The sequence below is a fragment of the Anguilla rostrata genome, chromosome 12 (assembly GCF_018555375.3).
Source record: "Anguilla rostrata isolate EN2019 chromosome 12, ASM1855537v3, whole genome shotgun sequence".
NCBI lineage: Eukaryota > Metazoa > Chordata > Actinopteri > Anguilliformes > Anguillidae > Anguilla > Anguilla rostrata.
Genome location: NC_057944.1, coordinates 38,791,141 through 38,809,652, shown reverse-complemented (window position 1 = coordinate 38,809,652; position 18,512 = coordinate 38,791,141). Strand labels below are relative to the sequence as shown.

The 18,512-nt window shown below is 46.9% G+C and overlaps 1 protein-coding gene across 1 annotated transcript in view; it reads right to left on the bottom strand.

Annotated features, from left to right (window-relative positions):
• The window catches only part of cntn5 (contactin 5), a 205,952-nt gene that overhangs the window by 24,407 nt on the left and 163,033 nt on the right, over nucleotides 1-18,512 (bottom strand). The window contains exons 12-14 of the mRNA XM_064301519.1: nucleotides 18,119-18,263; nucleotides 7,834-7,958; nucleotides 6,608-6,847 (exon numbers count right to left, since the gene is read on the bottom strand). Of these exons, the coding sequence (XP_064157589.1) occupies nucleotides 6,608-6,847; nucleotides 7,834-7,958; nucleotides 18,119-18,263 (510 nt within the window). The remainder of the gene's footprint in view (nucleotides 1-6,607; nucleotides 6,848-7,833; nucleotides 7,959-18,118; nucleotides 18,264-18,512) is intronic.

Below are 18,512 nucleotides of genomic sequence, written 5' to 3'. Positions count from 1 at the left end.
TTTATCGTTTGCTTATTTATTATTTAATAATAATGTAATACTGCCTACTACTAAAAGTGAAATATCACAGCATGTGTAGGAGAGTCACAGACGAATAACCTTCAGGGACATAGCAAATCATGGATGATATCCTCATACATTATTTGCCAGAATTGGATCGGCTAAATGTCAATCAAACACACAGACAAATGCCTTAATGTCATACCCAATGTCTTACGTGTCACTGGGTTAACAACCCTGTCAATCATGGAAACTCCAATCTCTCCAACGGCTTTGCTAAGGCGTGAGCTGCTGCCAAGTGTACCTAGCCAGAATACTGCTCTTTGTTTGAAGGTTCTGAAGGAGTGGGTCACAGTTTTCTGGGGTCTGTTGTTTCTTTTAGCCTGCTCTATTGGAGTCCAGAGTACCTCTGAACTACATTTCCCATCAGCCTCTCTGGGAAAATTCCGTCTGGGCTCTGTTCCCTTTTATTTTAATGCAGCCGATGCCAGGATGCAACACGGCTCTACTGCTCCGTTGGACCGATATAACTTCACACCAATAATCTACAGCGGCAGTGAAACAATCAGGCGGCTGTTTTACTGCTGGCATCGGTGAATTACTGCAGACCGCAGAGACGCTCTGGAGCTCAGGCGTCCCCGACGTGCAATCTCAATATCAGAGGCCCGCGCTTCTCAGAGGGAGGCCCGCAAAATTGGGTTTTTTCATGGAGGCAGAGCCACAAAGCCAGAGGAAATATAAAATCCCAGCTTGACAGGGCCGGGAAGCGCATTCAAAGGAAACCATCTCCATCTCTTTTTTTTGTTTTTTTTGTTTTTGTTTTGAGATTGTTGTTTCCAGCAAATGGGATTTGAGCAGTCAGGGATTTAAACAGTGTGTGTTCACGAGGGCAGCGGGGGTGGAGGAATACCCATGATTCATGAAACAGGGGGAGGAAAGGAAGTGGAGGGGAGGAGTGTCAGACCTGGGTCAAACACACATTTAGATCACTTTAACCCTTAAAGTGCCAGTTTAAAAAAAAAAAATCTGAAAAAAAAACATTTAATTAAACAAAACACAACCTGAAAAAATTTCTGTCTTCACACTGAAAAATCAATGTCTCTTTTCAACCTGCCAGATTATTTTTAGTCTCTAAAGGGTTAAAAAGCTCTTAAAGTAATGGTCTGAAGGTGGGAGGTGTCTGGTCTGGGAGGCGTTCGAACCCAAGGCGCACTCCCTAACCTGGCGAAGGGACAGGGAGTACTGAACCAGCAGCTCCGCCTCACGAACAGTCAGCCTGGCTGGGCCGCAGCCGTACTTCCAGCATGCATCAGAGTGATGTCCTGACATCGGCAGCCGTGAGGACTGCTGCCGAGAGATCAGGGAGGATGGTCCTGACTGAGGTCGCCGGAGGATGCTTCGCCGGGGGAACGAGGTGGGGCGATTGGTCGTTTCCCGCCTCGGACGCGTCGCGTGATTGGTCGCTTCCTCCCGTCCTGCGGGACACGAGTGTTCGCCGCGCGTGATTGGTCGCTTCCTCCCGTCCTGCGGGACACGAGCGCCCGGCGGCTGGCTGGCGTGGCCCGCGCGGCAGAGCCGGCCGTTTGGAACAGAAACCTGCCGCAGATTACCGCTCACTGCGCGAGCCCCCCCCCCCCCCCCCATTCCCTCACACTCCCCCCACACTCCCCCCACAATGCACCGCGATCTGATCGGCCGCTTCATTGACAGCCCTGGTCCTGAGAGGGATTACACTGACTCAACACACCACCAGGGAATCTTTCACAACCGTGATGTTCAGCTGCAGAACTCGTAATCACACGTGTCCAGGCGTGAGGAGGAGGCGTGATAAGAGCACTCTGGGATGACGGTCGCAGTCAAACCCGGAGATTTACGCAGACCATTAATGCAGTGAAAGGCCACAGACAAAAAAAAAATAATGTGCTTCTCTAAAGTCAGTGAGAAATGCCATTTGGACTTCATACACATGCGGTTATAGTTTGATGGAGCATTCTGGGAAATGAATCAAGTGGACAGAGAGCAGCTGCTTCTTAATACTTAAACTGCACTACGCTGCACAAACATAATGGCTGAGGTGGAACCAAATGAACAGCTGGCGAGGCTGAGGGGACAGTATTCAAGAGCGCACACACCCTGCTGTCCCCGTGGGATCAGGTTCATTTTCCAAATCAAATGTAAGGTAATTACGAAATGTAACTGATATCTAACTCATGATCACATGACCATAATCCTGGATGGCACACAGCAAGCAGGAGGCTGTACATGCCGAGCGTGAAGCCTTGCCATTCCGCTCTGAGCGCCGAGAATGTGGGGACCCGGGGAACCCCAGAATTACTCCTCATTTCACCCAGAGCCCCAGCCCTCTGAAGGCCAGTTTAAGGGGTCGCTGCCCATACCGTCAGACCGCTCCCGTGCGTAGAAACTGCGCTTTGCACAACCGCTCCTCCCCTCCCCCACGTTCTAGCTGCTCTGGAGCGCTTCTCCCTCCGTCTGCAGCTGACCCACAGATGCACAGAGAGCTTTACACAACCGCTCCTCCCTCCCCACGCTCTAGCTGCTCTGGAGCTCTTCTCCCTCCGTCTGCAGCTGACCCACAGATGCACAGAGAGCTTTGCACAACCGCTCCTCCCCTCCCCCACGCTCTAGCTGCTCTGGAGCGCTTCTCCCTCCGTCTGCAGCTGACCCACAGATGCACAGAGAGCTTTGCACAACCGCTCCTCCCCTCCCCCACGCTCTAGCTGCTCTGGAGCGCTTCTCCCTCCGTCTGCAGCTGACCCACAGATGCACAGAGAGCGCATCTGCACGGGTCGTGCAGAAAGATCACAGGCGTCTGAAGGTGTGAAATCCGCAGTCTGGTGTGAAACCACTCTGGGCAATACACTTCACACTAAAGACAAAAAAAAAACCGTAAATATTTTACGCACCAGTGAAATTCCTGCCGATCACGATTTTTAAAGAAAGATTCTCTTCTCACCTAACCTCAGAGGGAATTTCTAGCCATTTTTTAATTGCATATTTTGGTTTGTGTTCTTTCACGGAAGGCTCTCAGGGACCTGCTGGAGGAAGGCTTTCAATGTTGATCCGCATGTGGTGAGTTAAACGCCTCTCAAACAAATATCTGCCTGGGTCACAAACAATCCCCTGTTGATCTGAGCCATGTGGCGGTTCAAAGAGGAAGAGGAGGAGGCAGGAGGAGGACAGAGGAGGGGGAATTGAAAAAAAAAAAAAAAACCTGTCAAACAGAAGGCCACCCCAAAAAAGAAAAAAAAAGTGAGCAGGTCCTGAAAAAGAAGGCAATCTGTGCCTTTACAACAGACCTGATGAAGCCAATAGGCAACAGCTGCACTGATTTCCAATTAACCTCAGCTGAGCCTGCCAGGAGATGAGGCGGCCGCTGTCCTTGGTCCTGAATCTGCCAGGGGATGAGGCGGCCGCTGTCCTTGGTCCTGAATCTGCCAGGAGATGAGGCTGCCGCTTTCCGCGGTACTGAAACAGCCGAGAGACAAAGCTGCCGCTGTCCCTGGTCCTGAAACTGCCAGCAGCTCCGGCTGCCTCTGTCCCTGGTCCTGAAGGCCTTTCAGGGTCTTGAGAGACAGCCTAATTTCTGAGAGCAGGCTAAAGCCTTCACCTCTCCGCCATCAAAGTCCTACTATACCCCATGAGGCCATGCGGAAAACGCCATTGTGTAAGACAGTTAAATGCGCATGTAATAATTGAAAATTATCTGCAATTGCATTATGCAGCCGTTATGCAGCCGGAAACATTGAAACTTGTAAAAAATAAAAAATAAAAAAAGAAAGAAAGAAAAATGAAATGGGGTGAAATTACACCCAGACAAGATTTTATTCAGATGGCAAACAGTTGAACTCCCAACTCTGAATGGAATGTGTTTGACAATATAATTAAACTGGTCTGCTTTTTGGTTTAAATATCTCCTCTTTGTAGTCTTTCCTCTCTTAATGGCCTCTCCTCTCCCTCCCATACGTCGCTGCGCTGGCATTATATTCTCATCACTTGTCTTCGGAAAATAATTAACCGCACTTAGGTTAATGCAGTCAATGAACCCTGCATCACACTCTAAACTCAGAAATCCCAATTATATCAGCTCTGTGACTGCCGCGTAGTTAAGCGTCGATAAGTCATGGTGTAAAATGAAGTGCCAGTAAAGATCTCGCCTGAATAAGAAAAAACAAATCTAAATATTCCCTCGCAGCCCAGTAGCTGGAGAGAAGTCTGAGCAAACACATGATTTCTGACAGACAGCGAGGCAAAGTTCTACCCAGTTCTACCAAATATTTCACACAGGCCTATTGGAAGGCAACCACACGGCACACCGCCCCCTGTCTGAACCGCGTGGAACTGCGCTGAAGTTCAAAGGGAGAACCCTGGGACGCATGCCCACCCCTTGCGCCAGACACCGCTATATGTCCAACGGCCTTTTTCCAAAAAAATTATTTTAACATTGAGCCGATCACCCCAGTGCCCCATTTCATCGCTAGAGCTATGAGAAAGCCATAAAAGATGAGAGAAAAGTTGCTTCCCACACAGAATATTAGAGTCTTAATTGAAACTCAATTGCTGATGTGCTATATTCTGATAAGCTAAATACACCATTCTCTTTCTAGGAAGTGTGAGAAGGCTACAACCATTTCTGTCGCCGTTTGATGTGTAATGATAGCATTTTTTTACCAGCTGTTCTGTTGAATCTGCACTATATACACTTATAGGCCGCCTCTGGGAAATGACCCTGACCTGAACTCTGAGAGCCAGATTTACTAAGGCCTTCAGCACACCCAAAACCAATAACATGACCAATGATTGGTCACAGCATTGGTTTTGCACCAATCATTGGTTGCGTTATTAGTTTTGCGTGTGCTAAAAGGTTTCGCACGGGCTCAGCAAATCAGGCCCTGGGTGTGAAATGAGTCACGCAGTATCACGCTGTGGAAGTAACATTTTCCCAGCATGCACTTCTACCGCTCCATTTCCTCTCTTTTGCCTTGACAAATATGTAGGTCAATGGTAACCAACCCTGTTCATGGAGATCTACCGTCCTGTAGGTTTTCATTCCAACCCTAAGGGAACAGGGCTGGTCATTCCAGGAACAGGGCCGGTCACCACAGCTGTATTGTGTGTGTGCGTGTGTGTGTGTGTATGAGAGAGAGTGAGTGTGTGTGTGAGTGTGTGTGTATGAGAGAGAGTGAGTGTGTGTGTGTGTGTGTGTGTGTGTGTATGAGAGAGTGTGTGTGTGTGTGTGTTGGTGTGTGTGTGTGTGTATGAGAGAGAGTGTGTGTGTGTGTGTGTATGAGAGAGAGTGAGTGTGTGTGTGTGTGTGTGTGTGTGTGTATGAGAGTGAGTGTGTGTGTGTGTGTGTGTGTGAGAGAGAGTGAGTGTGTGTGTGTGTGTATGAGAGAGAGAGAGTGTGTGTGTGTGTGTGTGTATGAGAGAGAGTGAGTGTGTGCCTGTTGGTCCTTCACCTTTGTTTTGGGAAACCTTCGTGGGGACCTGGGCACACAATGACAGAGCATCTCAGAGCAGCGGTACTGATCTAAGATCAGTTCTCCCCCTGGCCATTCCCCACCATGTCCATACTGAGCGGCAATGCCAAACTGATCCCAGATCAGTATTCCTACCCAGAGAGGGTTTATGAACAGGTCTCCCCTGTCTACACAGTAACCTCTCCAAACTAAAAACAAAAAAAACAGGATCCCAGTTTTCAACGCGACTGCTGGGAGGTGCTTGATTGAGAGGCTGGTCATGTCGAACATGGCTTATGTGACAAAGTGCCATGTCTTAAACATTCAATCAAATCTTGTGAATTTTCCCTCAAAGTCACCTTGGATTACTTAGCGCTGCAGCACTGATATATACTTTATTCCCAAACCAGTCCGTTAACCCTTGGTCTCTATTACAAGACTCTCAATTCATTCTAAATTCATCTGAATTCCCCATGTTGAGTAATTGTGTACGTTTCATATTCGGGATTGTGTTTTTCGGGACAGCGACCACGCTAATATTCACGACATTAAAACTGTATCTCACTTTCGCCTCCGCTATTGACTTAACCCATTTGAGTGCACTTAAGCACTTTGTTTTGTAATTCGCTTTAAGATAAACATGTCACTTAAATTAATGCCATGTAATCACAGGGTGGCATTGTGGAATAATAGGTGTGAGAACCGGGCCCGCTCCTCCAGGGCTGCGGGTTCGATTGGCCAGCGAGGCACTTCCGTTGGACCCTTGAGCGAGGTGCTTAACCTGAATTGCTGCAGTTAATAAGCACCATAAATGGACTGCATGTTTGTAAAAAAAAAAAAAAAAAACATAAAAAGTTAAACTGTGTAAGTCACCCTGGATAAGACCGCCTGCTAAATGAATTAAAGTATAAAATTGTTCGGTTGTACAACTCCATTCCAGGAGGGCCAATTAACTTTTCTAAACTGCTGTATACACCAGTGCCAGTTTGCTCCTACAGCAGACCACAGTAAAGAAGAAATAAAAAATTAAAAAGCCCAGGCAATTTGCAGTTAGCTGTGGTAGGCTTTATGAAACACTACCAAATCAATAAACGACGGGGCTAATTAAATAATTACGAGCAGAAGTGGACGTGAAACGGATCGACCCTCGTCGGAATCCTCTGGATCCCCTGGCTCCCCTGGCTCGGCACTTACTGTTTGGATGTACTCAAAATGGCCGCCCTCCTGGTTGAAGCTGAGAGGCTGCTGGTTGAGGAGCCACAGGAAGCGCACGTCCAGGGAGGGGTCGTGTCTGGCCTTGCAGCTGAGCACCACGCTCTCCCCGACCGTCACCTCCACCCGCGCCGGGCTCAGCTCGACACTCATTGGCTCTGGAGATAAAAAAGCTGTGTCTCAGTCTCCGCCCACCCCTCAGTGACTGTGTCTGCTGTACAGGGGAGGCCAGGGCAAGGTTAACCCTCAGGCACTAATGAACAGCCAGACACACTGCATTACATTACATTACATTCATTTGGCAGACGCTTTTATCCAAAGTGCACGCCGAAGGTCATTGGAATAACTAAAAAACACAGGTCAGATAAGGTACAGTACTCATTATGTAAAAGTTATTCATGGCCACGAACACATTAAGTCCAGTTTACAGAGTAAGCAGAGGCTAGGTCAGAGAGTAATGTTAAGTCAAACAAGGAGGCATGACAACAAGCTACAACATCAAGATAACGATACAAGTGCAATTTAAGTGCTGAATGGAGGAATATGTGTAACACAAAAGTGCTACAGGAACAAAGTGGAAGGATATAAGTGATAAGAGTAATCCTAGATTGGGAGTGCCCTGCAGAATAGTGATAGGTAGTTAGTCCAGGTACAGTCTGAAGAAATGTGACTTGAGACTACAGTGGAAGATGGGCAGGTTTGTATAATGCAATTACAACATTGCACTTGTTGTAATTGCATTATATTATGCAATCATGATACTAGTTGTGATTGCACAAAATAAGGGTTATTTTACTTCACTCGCATCACAATGCACACCCTCTCACTACAGCAGAGCTGGTCTGCCCCAAAAGGAGACATTAGCTGCTTCTTAGGGCCCCATGACCACCAGGGGACCCCCAATTATTCTATTATTCATATGTTTCATAATTATGGGGTGCAGGGCCCCCCCAAATCAAATCCTCCTTAGAGCTGTTATGGCACTACACACACACACACACATTTATACAGACAGACATACGCACACACACACATATACATGTACACACAGACGCACACACACACACACACACACACACACACGCACACACGCACACACACACACACACAGTGGGCACTAGGTGCCAGGCTGTGCCACTCGTACCTTTCACCCACAGCGTGGTGGTCATCTCGGCGAAGCCGAACATGTTAATCGCTTGGCACACGTAGTTCCCCTCGTCCCCGCGGCTGGAGTTCAGGATCCGAAGGGTGTTGTTCAACAGCAGGATCCTGCGGAACAGAACCCAAAACAGGCCGACTTTAAACCCTTAAAGGTTTTTACAGCAGGATCCTGTGGAACAGAACCCAAACAGACAGACTACAAAAGCACTCATCATGTTTATCAGCACAGTCCTGCTGGAACAGAATTCAAACAGACAGACTACAAAAGCACTCATCATGTTTATCAGCACAGTCCTGCTGAACAGAAGCCAAACAAACAGACTTCAACCCTCAACATGTTTATCAGCAAGATCATGTTGAACAGAACAAAACAGGGACACTTCAAACTCTAAAACACGGTCGTCTCTAACCTCTTCTGAGACAGGGACCCCCCACCCAGGCTCAAAGACATCCAGGGGACCCCCCCCCATCATAAGTTGGCGCTGGTTATATTTCAGATGAGGTTTCATGAAGATTGTGGAATGGGGTGGATGGAGACAGCAATTGTGGACGGGGGGTGGGGGCGATGTGGGATTACACACTGATGTCAGCATTGTTCATATGATTAAATCTAATTCTTACATTCAGTTTTGTTTTTTCAAAATTTTTGCTATCACACTTTACTGTGACACTACAGTTTCTGCTACAAGAACCTTATAACATTAATATTAGCTACTTAGCAATATTTATTTCTATTGATCCATATAATGTTCGTTCCATTATTACTTGCCGGGCTAGCTAGCTATGGACAACCTCCACAAGGCCAATACTGTAGCTATCCGTAGCTTTATTTAAAGGTTTATTATGCTGATGAAGTCTCCTTGGATGTTTGGTCTCTTCTCTGTTCAGGAGAGGCAACTACACAAGAAATGCTGACTTTAACATAACAGTAGGTCACTATAGTTTAAACAGGTTCTCATACACATCGTCCATGGTGTTCAAGGTCAGCACTGTTCCAGAATCTCCAAATTAGTCAATATAGTCATAAAAGTCATAAAGCTGTTTTTGTGGTGTTTGAGTTCTCCTTTGTGGGGACAGAGTTGTCGCTGTGAAAGATAAAGCACGGAAACACTGCTATATCAAACGAACATATGAACTGTTCGAATCATGTGCTTTCCTAAAAAGCCATACTTCAAAAATGCTGTCAATTTTGACAGGTGCCCCTCGAATTAAATTGAAACAAACAGTAGTGGCTTGAAAAAAAGCTTTTCATGAAAGCTTTTTCGTTGCTGTAGAAAGAAAGTGTGATAGAATAGCAAAGCAAAACAACCACGATGAAATACCAAGAGGGTTTGGACTATGCAAATCAGGAAATTGTCTAATGCATTTTCAACGGTCCCTGTCCCAGATCGGAATAATAATTTTCCAGCTAAGCTTGTATCCTGATGCTTGTCCTGATGCCCTGTGGGAGAGAGGGGTGGGGGGGTGGGGGGAATTGTACTGCATCAACATAAACCTATTTTTATGAGAAGAAAGAGAAAGCCCTGATCATTTCCAAAACTAGTGGTGGAGCAGACATGCACCCGGACGTACGGATGAGGGTAGACTACAGCGAGACCAGCAGCAGTCTGTAAGAGCTGAAGAGCACTTCTGCCCAACGTTTTTGTTTTCTCAAGTCAAATGTTTACACACAGCAAAACAATCCCTTCAACTGAAATTCATATCCAACAACCCCCCCCCGACACACACACACACCCCAACCTCCCAAAGAAATCCCTATTAAAGGAAACGTTGCGTCTCACTCTCTGTATTAATGTGCTTCCCGCTGTGTACAGCGCTATCGTTATTTCATGCTGGCTTGGATAATGAAAATTGGAGGACGGCGTTGGGGCGGGGCGGGGGCGGGGGCGGGGGGGGGGGGGGGGGGGACGTGCACACAAAGGTGTGACGGGAGGCAGCTGCACACACAGTGAGGTTTTCAGACGCAGAAGCAGTCACTGTGGAATACATTCTGTGAATTAACTGAAGAATCCACATCCGGCCGGGACAAAAGAGACAAACAATTGCACTGATAGGGCCATTGAGTACACAGAATATGCAAATAAGACAGCCAGACGAAGGAAATATTCAATTAAGAAATGTCTCCTCGCAGTGAGCTTAAATACATTTTTTTCTGAGTCGTAAACCTAAACCTAGGCCTACGGCCAGGTTTTTCTACAAACGCATACAAATACTCAGAGACAGCTTGAAAATTCTATTTCCGTTTTCACGAGCTTATTGTCTCTTTGCGGAAGAACATAAAAAGAACATGCAGAGTACGTGGAAAATGAAATTTGAGATGTGAACTTTTTCTGTGATTCGCGTCCCAAAACGTCCCAGTCGCGTCTTCCTTCCACCCGTCTTTAAGAGAAAACCGAGCAAACGCACGTAGACCACAGCTAACGGGATTAACACTTTTCATTTATAAAACAAAAGCGGCGAACATTAGCGGAAATCCATGTTAATTACAGACCTTCATTAACGGGGCACGGCTGCCTGCCGCAGATAAAGGCTCGCGCGTCTGCCAGTTTTTCGATTCCTTCCGCGTGCGTTCTTCTCAACTATTGAACTCCTCGCCGTCCGCAGAGGTCTTTCTTGGCACGCGCTTAATGTCAGAAAATCCTTGCAACGTGAAAGGCAGCCTGGCTGGCTAGCGGGAAGGAGTTCTAAGCGCTTCTAAATGTCCATCGCTGACCGACAAGAGAAGGCTCACGCGAGTGTACACGCTAGTGTATACGGAAGGCTCTCAGAAGTTTAATAATTTAATATATGAAATATATATCCTGAAATCCATTTAAACCTGGACTGAACAAACGAACAGAGATTATACTCCGGAAGGAGAGTGTTTCCAAATGAAAATCTGCCTTCACAGACATATTTTCAATACGATATATTATTCTGTTGTTTCTATGACTCAAAACATACATGAAGAGTGGACTGCGTAGTCATTTGACTGAAATAGTTCCATTCAAAGATAGGCACATGAAAATTGATAAAGGATTTTTAAACATCTTAGAACATTATTCATACTGGAAATCTTAGCTCCCTGGTTAAACAAGTTCAATGGCAACTGCAAAATATTCAGAAGAATATATTCCACCAATATGTGCCACCAATATTAATACAGGTCTGAGACAAAATGTTGGCACACCATAATACAAGTATGAATTTATCCTAATGCATTCTAAATGGCACAAAGCCTTGGCACGTATACAGCTGAGGGATGTTTAATAACGTCTATAAAAGTTATGGGTCCAAATCTGCAGTTTAATACATATCACGTCCGGTCACTCTTCCTCTTCGTCTCTCCCTCTAACTTCATTGCTCTCAAACTGAGTGGAAAAGCAGGAAAAAATGGAGTTAGAAATAAAATAAAGCTGCTGGTGGTGGTTTTTTTTGCCCCATGATGTCGAGACGGCAAACACAATAAATTAAGCTCCCGAAGAGTCTCGCTGTGCGGAATATATCGGATTAAAGGAAGAAGGGGTTCATTCATCAACATACCGTCCTCCGGAGCGGCTCTCCGGACAGAGACTTCCGCCCATCAATCAGGAGCTCCCCTTCATACACTAAAGTCCGCGGATTAGACATCTGGCATTTAATTAAGCCGGCACTGCCTGAGGTCAGTATTTATAAGCACACATAAATCACGCGCTGGACTCACACTTCACAAGGTTAAACGGCGATGTGCGCCTTTTACAGATGATCCCGAGAAAGGGACTCATTTTCCACGGGAAAGCAGCCCCGCTGATCCATGGGCCACCTGCCACGCCAGCCCACGGGCAGTGTACAGGTCTGCAGGTACACAGAGCCCGCGGGCGCCAATTACCCATCAACCACTGCTCCTGCCCGTGTTTGATCTCAGTCAAGCTCTCAGAGAAGGTACCTCTTTATGAATGTGTCTTGTCTGTACACTGTAGGTTGTACACACAGTGCAGTCCATAAGAATTTGCAGTGACACAATTTTTTGTTGTTTTGACTGTCAGCCTTAATTTTAAGCGTATTTACATCCATTCTGGGTGATCTGTGTAAGAACTGCAGCTCTGTTTACACATAGTTCAATGACTACATTTGATGGGTACTTGCAGACAGCACTATATACTGTATATATGTATATATATATATATATACATACAGTGAGCTCCATAATGTTTGGGAGAGATCCTTTCTTTTCTTTATTTGGCTCTGTAGGACTTCACAGTTTTGGATTTTTAATTATAACATGTGGTTAAAAAGCACATTTTCAGCTTTTATTTAAGGGCATTGTTATACATTTTGGTTTCACCATGTAGCCATGCAGAAATGTATGTATAGCCCCCCCATTTCAGGGCATCATATCGTATGAGACGTATTGGTATCACAGTATACAGTATGTAGCGTAGACACAAGTACAGACGCAGCTGCTTAGAACTTTCGGATCAATAAGAGCAGCAGTGTTAAAGCTGACTCCCTGCAGACATCGGGTACGCTTGCTCCATAAGCACTTTTCAGACCGTGACCCAAAAACAACTCTGGGCCCAGATGCTGAGATCTAACATGGCCGCCGTCTCTCTCTCTCTCTATCTCTAACTCCCTCTCTCCCTCTCCCTCCCTCTCTCTCTCTCTCTCACTCTCTCTCTCCCTCTCCCTCCTTCTTCTCTCCTCTCCTCTCTCTCTTTCTCTCTCCCCTCCCCCTCTCTCCCCTCCCTCCCCCTCCTCCCCTCTCCTCCTCCCTCTCTCCTCCCTCCTCTCCCTCTCCCTCTCTCTCTCCCTCCCCTCCTCTCTCTCTCTCTCACCCTGCTGCCGTTCACGCGAGCGCGTTTCCGTGGTGACGCTGTAAGAGCACGTCCCAGCGGTTGCTCCTCGTCATAAATTACCCGACGCGCCGCATCTCTGCGAGTCAGCAGAAAAGTCTGAATAATTCCGGAGCGTCCTCTGGCAGTCTGAGCATGCTCCGTGATAAATAACGTGGGTGCCTGGGACTGGGGGGGCGGGTGGGGGGGTCTGGGGCTGGGGCATGCAGCCCCTGAACAGTGGAGGACTAGTCCTCTGGCCAAATCAAGCACTGGTCTACCCATCATGCCTTGCTGCCAGTGCCCAGTCAATAAGGTAATGGATCCGTCTCACAGGGGTTGGCACAGCAACCAAAAAAAAGAAAAAAAAAAAGAGTTTGGTTAGACAGAATGAAGTACTTTCGGTGACACACATCAATTTATTTACTGGGAAGAGAGATCCATCATTGCTGAGCGCACCACAGTGCCCACGTCCACACTTTAAATTCCATACGTGACGTAGTGTGTTATCAGTGAGCGTGTGCGCGGTGCTTACGATGATGAATTCCACTGCAGACAGGGAAAGCACTTACATTTCCATTTCTTCAACTGTGAAGAGGAGAAAATATGAGCGAGCAAACTAACTCACCTCTACAGTACGTGAAAGACAAAACTGCAAAACTAAACGAAATTACTGACGAATGTCCAATCAGTGAGCACGTATAAACAATGGCAATTAATGGCATGGTAAAAGCTGAAGTATGGGACAATGCAACAGTGATGGGTTCCATAATTGGGGGGACAAATGATGCTCTGAGCTATGATACGTTCCCCGTCAGCACACACAAGTAGGTGTATAAATTACCGCAGATGAGCAGATGATCAATGCTGTGATTGGACGGGTGAGCCAAACCCAGTCAGTTGATTGGTGCGTGACCATATCGCATATCGTTCCAATTAATCTGAACGAAGGAGCTTTTGCCCACTGCCGTACAGAGCCAAGATCCACGGGGAATATCAACAAGCTGCCGTGTGCTTTCCACAAGACCGCAGCGATGCTTAGCCCGTCTCTCTGCTCTCGCTGGTCCTGGTCTGCGGACGCACACGGGGGAAACCACGCTGGCGGGCTAACGCTAACCGCTGAAGTGCATTCATGAATAACTCCTGCATGAGCTGCCGCACCATTATTAAGGAGCGTGCGCAGCATCCTGAATAAATATAAAACCAAAATAAATTTAAAAAAACAACAAAAACAAACCAAAAAGAAAAAGAAAAATAAAACCTGCTGGATTTTGAAAGCTGTGCCTCTTAACAAGAGCGAATAAAAAAAATATGCATAACCTACCATAGCGGGGAAAAAAACACAGCAAGTACTAGATGGGATAAATCAGAAAGCACAAATAAAAGGACCGTGCGCTTATCAGAAGGAAGATAATAAATCCTCATTAGGTACCAACGGCAGCCATTCCGGCTCTAACCTTCCCCCACTATTATCCAGAGAAGCTTAGAGAAGCTCCCCTATCTCGCATAACGAGAGATCATTTGCTTTCTTCCTCGTATTCACTCTCAGAGCCAGTGAAGTCCGTCATCAAGCCTTTGTAAAATCAACCCCCCCCCCCCACACCCCCACCTCCCACACCCCCCCCCCCCGCCCGCCACCCCCATCCCACCAACTGTGTATAACCTTGATAATGGCATGATTGTCCACTGAAAAATGACACATTTGTTCCCCAACATCTGACTGCAACCGTTGGCTCTTTTATAATTGGGACAATTTTACATTTTATCATACGCGGTTTTCTTTTCTCCCGAAATGAGCCTAATTAAACTCGCATCTAATTCCAGCCTCCTCAGGACAATGCGTACATTCCACTGTCTTTTCAAAGTAAAAAAAAAATAAATGTAATAAAACAGTAAACTTGCACACTGAGGGAAAAAGAGGATTTACTTTCCATGATAAAAAGCTCATCTTCACCGTAATAGCATTGAGTTAATATTATTATGACGGTGGACTACAGGGACAGGAATTTCTCCTGACCAAAATACGACCGTACAAAACACAGCCATAAGAAGAATCCCGTATCTGAACACAACAGAGAACATCTTGGCCTTAAAAATGAGTTATCTCCTGCTTCTCTCGAGAGAGGATTTACACAAAAATAACAAACAATGGGACGGAAAAAGAATCACAGCAGCACAAATTATGGTGAAATATGAACTTAAAAAACTGCGAACAGATTACCAATTGGCCTTAATATCACAGAGAAACGTGCTCAGAGTTCTGCTGCCTTGCGCGTTAATCATTAATTGGGTCCTAAACTCTCTGCGAGCGTGCGAGTGTTTGAGCCCGTTAAATCCTGCTGTCCGTGAGATGCCTGAGTGGACGTTACCGTGGTTACCTCACGCGCATCGCGTAGCCTCTAACGGTCTGATCCTGTGAGTTATAAACCAGACGAACGGCCGACCGCGTGGGACACCCTGGAATGAGCTGGAAGGAGGGAGAACTCCCCGGTCTGGGAGTAGCCCTGAGCTGTTCTCCCAGAGCGTTTAACTCTGAGAGAGGACAGGACCAGGGCCGGGCCCGCCTCGTGGGAAGGGGAGGTGAGCAGCGTGCATTGTGGGATATAACAGTATGCATTGTGGGATATAAGGGTGTGCATTGTGGGATATAATGGTGTGCACTGTGGGATATAACAGTGTCCATTGTGGGATATAACGGTGTGCATTGTGGGATATAACGGCGTGCATTGTGGGATATAATGGTGTGCATTGTGGGATAAAACAGGATACATTGTGGGATATAACTGTGCACACTGTGGGATATAACAGTGTGCATTGTGGGATATAATGGTGTGCATTGTGGGATAAAACAGCATACATTGTGGGATATAATGGTGCACACTGTGGGATATAAGGGTGTGCACTGTGGGATATAACTGTGCACTGTGGGATATAACAGTGTGCATTGTGGGATATGACAGCGTGCATTGTGGGATATGACAAGGCGTGAGTAAGAGGTCCATCGCGAGCGGGCCCATCAGAAAGCTACGCGCAGCACCGCCTCTTTCTCAGGCCTAAATTAGCACACGCTTGGCGCTGAGACAAGGATTGTTCGGAAACAAGCGACGTGTGAAATCAGAATTACAGCAAACACAGAGCGCAGGGGTGGCAGACAGCAGGCCGTTTACGAACAGGTGTCAGCACATGTCCACACGGGCACGCATGCACAAGCACACACACACACGCACGCAAACACACACACACGCACACACGCACACACACACACAGAAACACATGCACAAGCACGTACACACACACACGCACGCACACACAAACACACACACACACAGAAACGCATGCACAAGCATGTACACACACACACGCACGCACACATACAAACACACACACAAACACAAACACAGAAACACATGCACAAGCATGCAAACACACATTTACCTCATTTTCCACTCATCTCTGACTTTGCCTTAAAATTCTATAATTTTTCTATAGGAACTACGTTTTATGAGGACTTTTGCAGGAGGAAGAATAATTATGTTGCCAATAGTGACTATGGAGGGGCTTCCTGTATTCCCGAGGAGTGGAATGCATGAGACGCCAGGCCTGTGGCAGAACACAGAGAGCTGGTTCTCCCGCGGACATCCAAGAGCAATCAACACCGACTGATCATTTCTGCACCCCCGCCCTCCCCTCTGCCCCCACCTGCTGACTGAGTGCTCGTCAACCACCCGGGACCCCTCTCGGAAGCAGAGCATTGTGGGACACCACACCCCCCTCCCCACTTATCCACCGAGGCAAGATGCCGCCTCCAGGAAGCGGATGAAACTCAGCCTCAGCTGGTGTGTCCTCCTCCCAGAAAACAAGGGAACGCCCCCCAGTGCCGTCCCACAATCCACTGCATTTTTTACAAAACAGTTTACGTACCTCCAGACGCCATCGATGAGCTCCTGATGAGTTCAGGGGAAGTGCGTTGAGAAGGTCTGCACTCGGGCCCAGAGGGGCTCACCTTGGGGTTTAACAACCCAACGCAGGCTGTTTGAGAACTTCAGAAACATCGAAAAACTCCTGTTGCCCTTTTTCGCTACAAGCAACACAAACTGTCCTCTGCTCCATTCAAAATTTCCTTCCCTTTTGAATTTCACAATCGATATCGAGAGGACCCGACATCCCGATTGTGGTCATTAAAGTTCCCAGGACACTTATCGCTAAGAGTAGGGGGTTCCCCGGTGTCCTGGCCAAATCCCAGATCTGGCTCTCGCAAACTTGCCACCAAAACCATCCCCAGATTTAATGAAATAAAAATGATAAATAAATGTTCTCTCCCTCTCCACCTTCGCTAATGTGTGGTGAGCTTCCTGGCGCAGTACAATAAACCAGTTCCAACGTAACCAATGGCAACGCGACCTTGGCCAACACTGCAAACAAGTACTTCTTTACTCCGAACCAACAAGGTCTGAAGGTTAAATATAAATATGCTTCCTTTTAAACCGCCCGGATTTAATCAACGTGCAGCCTTAGCCTTGGCTTGCAATGCGAATGTTGATGACTTCAGCGAGCCCCGTGAATACAGAAAAAAAAGAAGGAACATTATTCATACCCATGGCAAATTTTGAGTTATTGTGAATTTTTATTTGATGAATAGGTTTTTTCTGGTTGGAAATGACATAAGAAGGTGACAAAAGATGGTAAGACATTGTGTTAGAAATATTAATGAAAAATGTTACCTATTTCATTTTTTTTTTTTTTTTTACATTTTCACAAAAAATGCCATGTCCAAAATTATTAAGTTATACTAATGCAGGATTTTTACCTTGAAAATATCATAAAATAAGCATGCTCAGTCATATTTATCATACACTGGCAGTCTCTGTCTTTGCACACATTTTCTGAATCCATGCTCCTCTGCCTGAGTTTGGGACGTTTCTGGGAGTGACGTTCTTTTCGGTGTGGTGAGGGGTGGGTGTGGCGACGCAGCCTGTGGGGTGGGATCAGCTCTCAGAGGCGCGTTTGCAGCGAAACCACAAGCTGACAGGGCTCAGTAAAACACCAGAGTCAACCTGGGAATCGCTCTTCCTCAGGAGGATAAAAAAGAGGGGGATTTGGCGTGTTTTCTGTTGAACGTGTAAGTAACGTTACCTCTAGCTATCCAGCGTAGCTGTGTCGGGTGGGGTACTCAGGGTGAGTGGGCGGGGTTGAGGACAGAGGAGGAGACTCCTAAAAATTGCTAAAAATCCAGCATAGTATGCCTTTAAATATGTCCAGGCCGATATAGCAGACATATTTTCAAAGAAAGAAACAGTAATACCCACAAAACATTCTCAGTTTGGTATTATTTTCTGCACAGACACTCAAGTGGGAAAAGGTCAGTGACCGGCAGCACATCTGCACTGGACGAACTATCTCACCCAGCCGGACGTCCCGCTCGTGTTTAAAAGCAGAACGTAAAGCCCGAAGCGGCGGAGCGCGTGCGCTGCTGAGTACCTCTTACTGGGCAGTATCCTCCGGTCCCCTCTCTTCCAGGTGACCGTGGGTTTCGGGGAGGCGCTGGGCCTGCACTCCAGGGACACCTCCTTCCCCACGGTGGCGATGACGCGGACGGGACTGGGGGGGAAGGCGGGCGCGGACGCTGGCAAAAAAAAAAAAAAAAAAAAGAGACAGGAGACGCACTGAGCTTCCAGGTGCCATCCCAGCTCCCCCTGTTCACCTGGGAAAACGGAGGCCTCATTTGGCTCCGAGCCCTTTAATAAAAACACTTCCTGTTTACGCCGTGTCTGTATTCCGAGCCGTGTATAAAAACCCTTTCTGTTTACGCCGTGTCTGTATTCCGAGCCGTGTATAAAAACCCTTTCTGTTTACGCCGTGTCTGTATTCCGAG